Below are 12,198 nucleotides of genomic sequence, written 5' to 3'. Positions count from 1 at the left end.
ATGTGCTGGAAAAACAGCAACTATCTTTCATCTCTCCAGCAGTGAAATGTGAATCTTTCTTTCAGGAGGCTAACTATAACTTGCCATAACTCACTGCTGAACAAGTTGATTCGCCATTTTCACTTACCAGCGAAAGCATGTTTTCAGAGACATTTTGGAAATGTGTTTGTCGAAGAAGCCTCCGTTCATATTCTTGGTCCATACTTGTGGCAATGTAAATTGAGTAAGGAATCAGTAGCACCCGAGCAAATAATGCTGTCAGTCACTGGAGGATATGAAGTCCCAGTCACCCTGTAGCCTTTCCTAATTTGCATTCCTGCAAGAAGGAAAAAACATTTATGCATTAAAACTGATGAAGATGATCCCTTCTTGGATAAATACTGACTCTAAAACATTTTCCACATTTTGACATTGCCCCGTTTACAACATGATCAAGATAAACACTGTCCAAAATGCAGAAGACATGCACAGTGCAGCCTCTGATTCATTTTCCTGGATGGGGGAAAAAGAGAAGTGATGTTATGGAGCAGTGTATACAGATTCACCACTGATATTCTGCATGCACTTTTTGGATTGATACTGTGCGCTGTGGTGCTAGTCTCAAGGTTGTGAGTGAAAATAGGAGAATTAAATTCCAAACTGTTGCAATATTGCAAAGTAAACGGACATCTTCGGGAAATCTTGTGCTGTTGTACACGGTAGAGCTTAGCAACGAGCAGGTCAACCATTGGCCTTAAAATGTCAGAAAAAGCTCTTCTTGCTCACCAGGTTTTCTTGGGCTCAGCTGTTTCAATAGGGAGCTGCACAGTTATGAGGGAGCCACTTGATACAACAATGATGGGAGGTTAAAAGGATTTTCCTCCTCAAACCAGGCCCACTCATAAATCAGCCTGCTGGAGTGCTTAGCAGCTGATTGTAGGAGATTGTGATGCAACTGGCAGCTGCGTAGGATTTCTAAAGGGGCCTTACCATGAAAATGGTTGCTGCGGCTATAAGTCCCAATGCCTGTGAGCACAGTTAAGCTGTGGCTTCAGTAATAAATGCAAATAGGTGGGACTGATGTCCAAGAATTCAGATGTTGGCAGGAGCATCATGCATCTGATCTGGCAGTCATTATTCAGTAGGAGTCCCAGTGGAGCTGAATATTCAACAGAAAACACTTCTTTCCCGCCCCTATTCCCTGGGGATTGCTGCATAGATGTAAAGGAAGAACAAACATGTATTTATGTAGCATCTTTCACATTCTCAGGACACCACCAATGAATGAATAGCTGGTTTGCACACAGAATATGTGCTATGTGAGGGACCTTGTTTGTTAAGGAGTAATTGCTTGCCAAGAAATTGGGAAAATGCTTTCAATGATGCTATCAGATGTTTTACACAGCTTGGCCAGGCAGGTTGGGTTTCGATTTAACACCTCGCATGAAAGACAATTGGCCCGATCGAACGGCCTCCTCGTGCCCCAATCAGGATGCAATAAGGCCGTTAATTCCCACCAAAGCCTCTCGCCAGATAGCGACACTCAAGACGCGTCGCGAGATCCAACAAGATCTCACGAGATGTTGTGATCTGGATCTCGCCCTCACTGGGCAGGATCCAGATTTGCATATTCAAATGAGCAGTTAGCTTCACTCGTATGTCTGTGCTGGAGACCCCCAAAGGCCAGGATCTATCAGCCTTGCCTGGGAGACCTCGCCATGGTGCCGTTTAGTATCCAATCAGATGTAACGGCACTTGGGGGGGGGGGGTCTCTCAGGCCATCGGAGGCCCCCGGGTGGCTGGAGTTTGGTAGGGTGGTACCGGGGCACTCCCGCTGCCGCCCAAGCACCTTGACACTGCCAATCTGGCACCACGGTAGCACAGTGGTTAGCACTGTTGCTTCACAGCATCTGGGTCCCAGGTTCGATTTCCGGCTTGAGTCACTGTCTGTGCGGAGTCTGCACATTCTCCCCGTGTCTGAGTGGGTTTTCTCCGGGTGCTCCGGTTTCCTCCCTAAAGTCCTGAAAGACATGCTGTTAGATAATTTGGACATTCTGAATTCTCCCTCCGTGTACCCAGACAGGCACCGGAATGTGGTGACTAGGGGCTTTTCACAGTAATGTCACTGCGATGTTAATGTAAGCCTACTTGTAACAATAAAGATTACTACCCAAGACAAAGCAGTCCACTTGACCCATCCACAAATATTCACTTCCTCCACCACCAACAAACAGTGACTGCCGTGTGTACCATCTACAAGATGCACTGTAGGCTCCTTACAGCTCCTTAGGCAGCACCTTCCAAACCCACAACCACTACCATCTAGAAGGACAAGAGCAACATAGAAATTATAACATGGAAACAGGCCACTTGACACAACCAATCTATTTTGGTGTTCATCCTCCAGTCAAGCAGCAGTCATAAAGTTATATGTTATCTAGTTCCCATATTTCTGTATTTCCCTTTCCTTCAACTATGCCAGCAAATCCATTGGTGATGGGCTAGATTCACATGTTGCACTTTTGCTGATGATGAAAGGGACCAATTTGAGAGAGGCAGGCTCTATCACAAGTGCCACAAATCAGGTGGTGATCAGGTGTTGTTGTGGCTTGCTGTTTTAGTGTTGGTGCCTGCTGTCAAGCTGCTATAGCTACTGATTTTCAACACGCCAGCCTTGTTGCTACTTCCCTCTGTTGTTCGCTAGTGTCTCCCACTTGTGAAAAACTAATGCGTGGGACTTAATGTCAAACTTACAAGCATCCTTAAAGTGGAGCTTTGAGTGCCCTATTGGTTTCTTGCTCCTCCCCATACAGAATATCCTTGGGAATGCACGTGCATGTCTTCCATCCTGCGAACAGATCTGACCAGTGAGGTCACCTCAGCTTGCCGAGTACTAGGACTGTTGCATTTGCTATTTTGTTTTTTCATAAGAACGTGCTGCAGGCCCATAAAGATGAAAATTGTTGAGTTTCCTTTCTGGATTAGCTGGGAGCGGTTCATGCTTCACGGCGGCACAGTGGTTAGCACTGCTGCCTCACAGCACCAGGGACCCGGGTTTAATTCTGACCTCGGGTGATTGTGTGGAGTTGCCATGTTTTCCCGGTGTCTGCATAGGTTTCCTCCGGGTGCTCCGACTTCCTCCCACAGTCCAAAGATGTGCCGGTTAGGTGGATTGGCCATGCTAATACAGCATGTACAGATTAGGTGGGGTTACGGGGATTAGGGAGAGGATTGGGCCTAGGTAGAGTGCTCTATGGGAGCAAGGGCTGGTGCAGACTCGAAGGGCTGAATGGCCTTCTTCTACAGTGTAGGGATTCTATGATTCATAATCATGCAACAAGATGTTGGGAAGATGGGCATCATGATCAGTACCTTGGGCCTAAGCGCAGCATTTTGTTTTTATTTGCACATTTTCTGAATTGGCTAAAGGTGTTTTTTCTCTATCCGTTTGGAGCTCTGCACCGAGACATATCTCTACTTCAATCACAAAGCCTCAAACCATGTTTTCATAGAATCATAGAATTCACATTGCAGAAGGAAACCATTTGGTCCCTTGAGTCTGCGCTGGCCCTTGGAAAGAGCACCCTACTTAAACTCACACCTCCACCCTATCCCCATAACCCAGTAACCCCACCTAATCTTTTTGAACACTAAGTGGCAATTTAGCATAGTCAATCCACCTAGCCTGCACATCTTTGGACTGTAGGAAGAAACCAGAGCACCCAGAGGAAATCCACGCAGACAAGGGGAGAATGTGCAGACTCCACACAGACAATGACCCAAGCTGGGAATCGAACCCAGGTCTGTGAAGCAACAGGGCTAACCACTGTGCAACCGTGCCACCCATATCTCCTGCTCGCTCATAAATCTCTTGCATCTAATGCTGTATCCATGTTTCATTCATTCTAGCTCCCTCAATTACCAGAAAGGCAGTTTCTATCTACTCTGCTCCTTTCTTAAAGTTAAGCAGCTTGATCAAATTACTTACTCTCTTTCGTGCCAATTCAAACAATGCTGATTTTTCCAAGCCTTTCTTTGCACTGGTATCTCCTCAAACAAGGAATTACCACATTGAATCTCCATTCCAAAATTACACTTACTACAGTTTGCCATTTATATTCTCTTCATACACACTCAAATATAAAAACTCAGCAGTACAATCATTGGTCAGGTTAGTCTCTGGTCACTCGTGGTTGGGTCAGTACCATACGAGAACGTACTGGCTTTAAGTTCACTTTTCCAAATAGTTTGTAATCATAATCGCAACACGTATTGCTCAGTGCTCCATTCCAAATCCATTCCCATCCTACTCTTTCCTTCCAACATCTTCATGCTTACAAAAAACTGCCCAGTCATGAATCCAGGATAATTTGAGCAGCAATCTATTCCAGAGTTACCACCATCTGTCCCATCACTGCTCAGCAGAATCACTGAAAGAGTGGACTTGTAGCCATCTGGGATGGCCACGTCCTGATTACAAAATGGACACTTGCAAAGAATGCAGGGAAAATTGGACAATACTGAGAAACAAGTCTGTCTCTTGATTAAAGCCTTGGTTCTCAGACAGGACAGAAACTGTTAAGCCATCTACATACTAATGAGCCATCTCCGGGGACAAAAGGGAAATATTTAGATAAACAATGTTAAGGCAGACACCCCGGCGCCAGGAGACTCAAACAATGCAGACTAACGGCCACCTAGGACACGCCCAGCAACCAGGGAACCCACCCCTCTATTGGAGGAAGATCGATAAGAATGATTGGGAAAGGCCCAATTAATTGAGGCCAAGTTCAAGGCCTGCCCAAAAGTGCGCGAAGCCCTTTCAGGTATAAAAAGTATTCCCCAAGAGAGAATCTTTCTTCTTTGGCCTTGGCTCTCAGCGAAGAGAGACCAGCCTAGCAGCTACGCCAGACCAAGTAAGTTCCAAGTCAACGCACGCTACGAGATAGACGCTCCTAGTTGCTATCCTGTAAACAGCTCAACTCAGCAGTCTCAGAACCGAGCAACAGCCATTGTTCCTCTGACTGAGTGGGCACCCAAAGCTAAGTATAGGCTTTAGTAATAGTGATAGTTTAGTTGGTAGAGTTTATGCATGAGTGGATTTGACTGTGTGTAAATAAATGAGCATTGCTTTTGAACTTACTAACTGGTGTATCGAGTTTGTGATCAGTATTCGGTTCTGAACCTTGTGGCAGTGTCAAAAGATACCTGGTGACTCTTGAGCAAACGTAATTAAACAGAGCCAAATTAAGAGACAACACCAAAGAGAGCAACAGACTAAACCTCCTTGACGATTCCTTCCCCTCCCTTACCCCCTGCAAGATTTGGAGGAAAAAACACAATTTTTTGTTTTGGAAGAGTCACAAATCCAGATGCCATTTGAAGTTGGGTGTACAAACTCTGGTTAGCCTATAATCATTCCAACAGATTTCTTTTACTGAAATATATAATGAAAGCTCCATTTATAATGAAATATTTCACACGCACTTGCACAGTTCACCAGACTATTCTATATAACATTTTCTTTCTTACTATATTTTAAAGTGACTAGCATTAGAAAATAACATCCTACTGCATCATAAAATAATTTCATCTTCTACTGGATCTTGTTGTTTGAATTAATTTACTCTATACACGCTTTGCGCAGGATTTAACCACATTACCACAGTGTGGATTACGAATAAATTTACAAATTTTATAGATTTTGTGGAAATTAACCCTTTTGTTTGGCCACAGGATTGGGTGTCAAAAAGAAAGCACTACATTACAACGGATGGCACGGTGACTAGACCTGCTGCCTTACAGCGCCAGGGACCACGGTTCGACTCCTGCCTTGGGTGACTAGCGTGGAGTTTGCACATTCCCTCCCACAGTCCGAAGATATTGTGGTTAGTTGGATTGATTATGGGTCCGGGGGGGGGGGGGGGGGGGGGGGGGGGACTCTCTGCTGAGGAAATGGCAAATCAGGAGGCTAGGTACATTTTTCTTAATGATACAATCAGGGGAATTAAGTCTTATTATGGAATATATTTGACATCATATAGGCAGCTGTCCTGGATCATTCCTTTTACTGGGACATGACCTTGTAGAAAATTCAAATTGCTGAATCCAAAAAAAGGACATGAAGTGTATTTAATTCAAATGAAAGAGAGCACACACTATTCTAAGAAGCAATGTCCTGTACTGCTGTGATAAAAGAATCAATTTAAATGGAGGTGGTGGTGGAGAGAGGGAAACGCATTCATTGTGGATGCTCTCTAATCATAGTTAATTCCATATACATACAAAGAAATATAAATTTAATTCCATTTCCAATACTCGCATTAATTTGAATAAAAAGAATCACTCTTTGCTTTGCTCATCCCCAAATTGTTCAGGTTCACCTTGAACATTTTGATTTATGGCATCATTTGCATTATTTCTATGAAGCACAGACATTTACTTTGAAATAAAAGTGCCATTTTGGACATTGTCTTCACTTCGCTAAACCTCAAATAACCAAAATGAATAAAGTAATGTTCAGTATCTTTGAATCGTTTACAGACAGATGCACAAATTTCCAATATTCTGATTTATTTGGTTACTTACTATATACAAGGGCACCGGTACAGCTATCCTCTTCTATGCAACTGGCTTCTCAGTCCTGATCTATTGTATACAACAGGATTCATAATATTAATCAATGTGGCCACAACAATAACATATCATTGTCAAATTATATTTTTTCACAGTTAACATATAGATACAAATTAAGAACATGAGAAAGTACCATTCAGGCTATAACCTGTTCCCTCCTCTTACCCTCAGCTCACATCCCATCGCGAACACTAAAATTGATTCAATTTCAGAATAATCACAAACAAACTTTCAAGATACTTGTCACTGTTTCCTAAAGGTAATCTAGAACTCCAGGATGCTATTTAACTTTGAACTCCACGAGTACAATTTTGACCAACTACGTGGAAGCACTTTGTGCTGCAAAATATTTCCCTTTTCTAAACAGATACACATTTAGCTCTTTCTGAAATGTTTACAGTGTAACGATGAGTAACTAGGCAAATATATTCTATGTCAATACTCTGAGTGGGGAGGGAGACCTTTCTGATCTCTGGTCTCACTTGAGGTTTTGCTTTATGTCCACAAGTGCAGTCATTCAGCATTCATTCTAAGAGTTGAGTTTGGCTGATTGGGGCAAATGTCCAGCGCACTGGACTTTCAGCAGAGCATGGAAGGTCACCAGGCTACACCTTCACATCATCAAAATACCCAGGCTTTTCCACACAAGCAGTAAAGGGAAAATCTAAGGCAGTGCCATACCAAGGCCCTCAGGCACTTCGCCAAAGGCTGTTTTAAAGTGGAACTGGCAATGGTTTGAGAGCAGATCTCCAGCCAGAGAGATAGGAAATCACTTCAAAGAGAACCTTTTTCGGAGTGGGCACTGATGTGTTTTCTCTTCAATTCTCTCTCCTCTCTACATGAAACCATTGACTCCTTATTACAATATGATTTCACAGTGTAATCAATATATCATCCCATGTGCCAATTATTAATGTAGTATTTGAGCATCCATGTATATTGCCAAGCTAGTCAACGGAGAAGCATAGCCCCCAATCCACTCGCACTGGCAGTGCTAGCAATGTAACAATCAGGAGCAGGAACCCACAATGTCCTTCTGCTCCAAGGGAGGTTTCTGTCCTGATTAAGCTCGCCTTAGAATGTGTGCATTATAATGTGACAGGTGCCTTCCCTAACCAAGAGAACGGAGATCCATTGCAATGCTCCTATTGCCACCACAGCCAAATTCAGTTAACATAGTAGGATCTAGTAATTGAGCGTGCAGAAACTCACTTGAGCATCAGGGGGTGAGGCAACTTTAAGGAGTTGTCAGTATCAGTTCTAATCATTCCTACGGTTAGTTGTTAGACAATTAAGGTTACAGCAATAGTTTATTGGGTGAATGTGTCACACTTGTGTATGGTCCAATCAGTCTCAATTAACGTAACTCACTTTCTTTCCAATTGCTCTTACACTGTATACAAATCTCATTCTCATCTCCCCATCTCATTTATTTTGCCTGGCTCTCACCTACTCCATTCCATTTTATTTTGCTGAATATAACCAAAGACAATGTCTGTATTGACAATGGGGCTCTAACAAACCTGTATCAACTATCTCTGTCCAACATAACACACTATAAAAACATAAAAATGCTGATTTAGCACAGTGGGCTAAACAGCTGGCTTGTAATGCAGAACAAGGCAGCAGCGCAGGTTCAATTCCCGTACCGGCCTCCCCGAACAGGTGCCGGAATGTGGCGACTAGGGGCTTTTCACAGTAACTTCATTGAAGCCTACTTGTGACAATAAGTGATTATTATTAATAATAATCTTTTTCAGTGTCACAAGTAGGCTTTACACTGCAAGGAGGTTACTGTGAAAATCCCCCAGTTGCGCCTGTTCGGGTACACTGAGGGAGAATTCAGAATGTATTAGGACTTTTCCCCACATCAAATAAAAAAATGTACAGCTGCGTGCACATCTAATCTATTCAAATGCCCACATTTACAAGTAAACTCTGTAAACATTTCATGCTGTCAGTAATGCTGGCACTTCAGCACCACAACTGGTGGGAGACTGTAACTGCAATGTGACGAGTTTACATAAGCAGTTGCCATTCTAAATGCTGACAAGGGAATAGAAAAACAATTAAAGTTGCACAGCTTTAAAATGGGAACTGAATGGTAGATGCACACTCTGAATGTACCCTTTGGCCTCTAGCCCCATCACATGAGGATTACGCATGTTTCTGACTCCCTCTATAAAGATATCAACTGAAGAATTAATGTAGAGTCCTGTTGGGAGGCTTTCTTTATGCTTAAGATATCTCAAAAATACACAATTCCGGATGCAAATGAAGCGTTATTTACATACATTATAAACAATGAATAATTGCTACTTTATCAATCATACCGCCGTAATGGTATAGTTACCTTAACGAGGCAGACAGGAAATCTTAAAATGTGCCTGGCCAATATTTCAAAATTCAATTAAACACTCGCAGAACAAAAACACTGGCTCATATGACAGCTGCAAAGCAGCCAGACTGTTCTGGAAATCCAGATACAACTGAAATTGAAAAGGTCAGGAAGTAGTAGCCAAGGTTTAAATTTCGAGCTGACAACCTGACTGTCCACGCTCCAGAGAGAGAGAGAAAATAAAATAAAATCCAAACTCTTGAACAAAAGTCCGCTAAATCAAACTCTGGTAAGCGACGTTCCCACATTGCCTCTCCAAACCCCAAAAAGTTTCCACACTCGAGAAAGGAGCTATGCTACGACTATTGAATATATACTTTTTTTAAAAATCGTAAACACACACATTCGAAACCCGATCCGGAAGACAAGTCTACCTTGTCAGAGAATAAAACGATTACAAGTCAAACATGTTGCGAGGTTTTAATTAAAGTTGCCGGAAAGATCACGAGAAAGTGTAAATGCCGACTACATGGTGGGGCAAGGCCAGACTGATAGTAACAAACCTGGTTACCAGGCAGTTGTGTCAATTTCACACCACAACAAAATCCCAAACACTCCAAAATGGAACGCTTCGCCTCGAAATGACCAATGCGGGATCTCCGGGAACACAATGGAAACATTGTAACGAAATGTATCAACATTCAGCCTCTCGATCACGCATTTCGACTTTTGTTGCCAATGATGCCGACTATTATTACGGCAGGAGTTGTCATGACAAGAGTTTGCTGATATCGAGGTGTTATTTACCTTTATCATCGTCTTGGTAAAATAATATGCTCCTCCGGTACGGGATGTTAAGCCGATCAATCGTCGATAACCTCATGTAAAATGACAGAAGATTTGATTTTTTTTAAAAGCCTCCGATTCCCATTCAGCCTGTTTATAAAGAATCCCTGCTCAATATGGCTCCGTGGCAAGAAAGTGCACAGCACTATGGGAATGGTAGCCATAAAAGGGAGGGTTACATTTCATCATAAATTGAGCCTGTGAGCGAGGACTGGGTTGCGGTGCGTGTATTTGCAGTCATCTGTATTTATTTAAAGGAATGATTACCGTCTTAAATATACATCTTGTCTTCAACGAAGGTTTTCAGTGTCCCTTCCGATAATGACGAGGGGTTATTTCGGGAGTTGGGAAGCAAGCTAGTCCACAACCCAGATGAAATGCTGGCACATCAGCCAATATCTGGCGTTTGTGAATGTCCGACACGAATTGAACTATCGGAAAGGATGAACGCACTTCGCCAAAGCTTCTGCACTAGCAGGTCATCATGGTCCTGAAATTGTGTTGGAGCCGTGTGCTAGAAGGGCGGAGTGTGGTGTGATGTGTTTTCGCCACATAAACACGTTATTTTCTTGAAGGTAATATCCCTTCATGGGTCCTTGTCAAGTTATTAACTGCGGTTCACCATTAAACATTTCACCCGTTTATATGGCCTATGTTTTATTTCGGGAGGTGGGTGTCGCTAGTGAGGCAAGTACTTATTGCCCATCCTTAATTGCCCTTGAATTAAGTGGCTTGCTAGGTTTTTGGGCATTTTTACAATGAAGTCACAGGCCAGGCCGGTTAAGGGGCGTTTTTACAACAATTAACAGGTTTCATGGTCATCATTAGATTTATCCCACCCGCAGTGGGATTCAAACCTGGGTCATCATAACATTACCCTGGGTCTCTAGTCCAGCCACAATACCACTGCCTCCCCTTGTAATTGCTATGCCACCTATTGGCATCCATATTATCATTAATACAACATTTCTGGAGTGGGGTTGTGGGTTCACGCTATTATATATCTGACAATAACATAATGGGGAATGGTACCAGTTGTTGGAGAGGGGGTTGTAGAATGGGGTTGTGGGGTATGGAAGAGGGGCTTGTGGAGAGGGGAGTGAGTGAGGGGCTTGGGTGGAGGGGGAGGTGATTTGGGCTCGGGGAGGGGACTTTGGGGTGAGGGAAGGGGTTTTGGGATGGAGGCCCAGATACTGCAAAGATAAGCTTGTCCCAGATTTGTAATACCCTTGAATCTTTAGCATTTCTCTATTATGTCTTACTAATTCTATTTTTTCTCTTTCAATGCCCAATTATTTCTGTCTTTCCTGAATTAATTCTGCAGATTTGATCTTGATTTTACTATGTGCCTTCCCAGTGATGCTAATGTATTCATTTTAGTCAAACAATGCTTTCTGCACATTGTACCATTTGTCTCGGTTGCTATGAGTGGGCAAATTAACTGCTGCATTTTGCTCATGTAATACATGACCACAGGTCCAACTACTTTAAGAACTTTTGAGGGAATAAAAGACGTATTAATATAATGTCTTTCTTCCTAAGTGGAGCATATGTTTGGGAATAAATGCTGCCATTCTTATTTTTGCTCACTTCATCAAAATCCTTTTTTCTTCTTGAACACCATTAGTACCTGCACACTTTACACCCTCTAAAAGTAAAAACTGTACAGAAAAACCTTTACAATGAACTGTAGTAATGGGGGTTGGGGTCTCACCATGGTAGCTGGCAGAATTTCAATTTGGTCAATAACAAATCTGGAATATAAAGCTTGTCTCAGTATTGGTGACTATGAAACTGTCATTGATGCAATGTACCTACTTTAGGGAAGGAAATCTACCAGCCTTACCTGGTCGGGCCTACATGTGACTCCAGAACACATACAAAATGGTCAACTCTTAAATAGCTAACAAGCCACTCAGTTAAAGGGCAACTAATGACACCCACATCCCATGAAAGAATAAAAAGTGTAAAACCGAAACACCTTCCTGCTTTCTAATAGGATGATATATCCACATCCCTCACATCAACAGCTCTCCTATGCCATTTGACACTCAATTTTATCTTCACCACAGGTGCTAAGTTGTTGCAGGAGACAATGTCCATAGCTGTCAGAGATTGCGGCACCAACCTGGAGCTGGACATGGAGAGGCTTCTCTTGCTATGCATGGTGCCAGTCCAGCTTAGTAAATGAACACCAACATTTTCCCTGAGCAGAACAGTGCAGCCACAAATTTCCATCTCTTTTGCCATCTCCTTAACCCCATGGAGATAATGCTGATCCCTCTTAGCTTGAAAATTCCTTTCTTGTGGATCCACAATAGCATCAGGGGGACTGAGGAGGTGGAAGAGGACTGGAGACCCAAATATCTCTTTATTAGCTGCAATGAAGGGGAGGACGA

The 12,198-nt window shown here is 42.9% G+C and overlaps 1 protein-coding gene across 3 annotated transcripts in view; it reads right to left on the bottom strand.

The window, feature by feature from the left end:
- Positions 1-9,923, bottom strand: part of LOC140426286 (fizzy-related protein homolog) — a 130,947-nt gene extending 121,024 nt beyond the window's left edge. The window contains exons 1-3 of one of the 3 annotated variants that reach the window (XM_072510853.1): positions 9,761-9,923; positions 6,568-6,627; positions 128-316 (exon numbers count right to left, since the gene is read on the bottom strand). In XM_072510853.1, coding sequence (XP_072366954.1) covers positions 128-202 — 75 coding nt within the window. In that variant the 5' untranslated portion in view covers positions 203-316; positions 6,568-6,627; positions 9,761-9,923. Of the gene's footprint in view, positions 1-127; positions 317-6,567; positions 6,628-9,516; positions 9,651-9,760 lie in introns of those variants that run through there. The other 2 variants (XM_072510854.1, XM_072510855.1) reach the window with 2 other exon arrangements.
- Positions 9,924-12,198: the final 2,275 nt, after the last annotated feature.

This window comes from Scyliorhinus torazame, chromosome 7 (assembly GCF_047496885.1).
Source record: "Scyliorhinus torazame isolate Kashiwa2021f chromosome 7, sScyTor2.1, whole genome shotgun sequence".
Lineage (NCBI taxonomy): Eukaryota > Metazoa > Chordata > Chondrichthyes > Carcharhiniformes > Scyliorhinidae > Scyliorhinus > Scyliorhinus torazame.
This window is presented reverse-complemented; position numbering and strand designations above follow the sequence as displayed.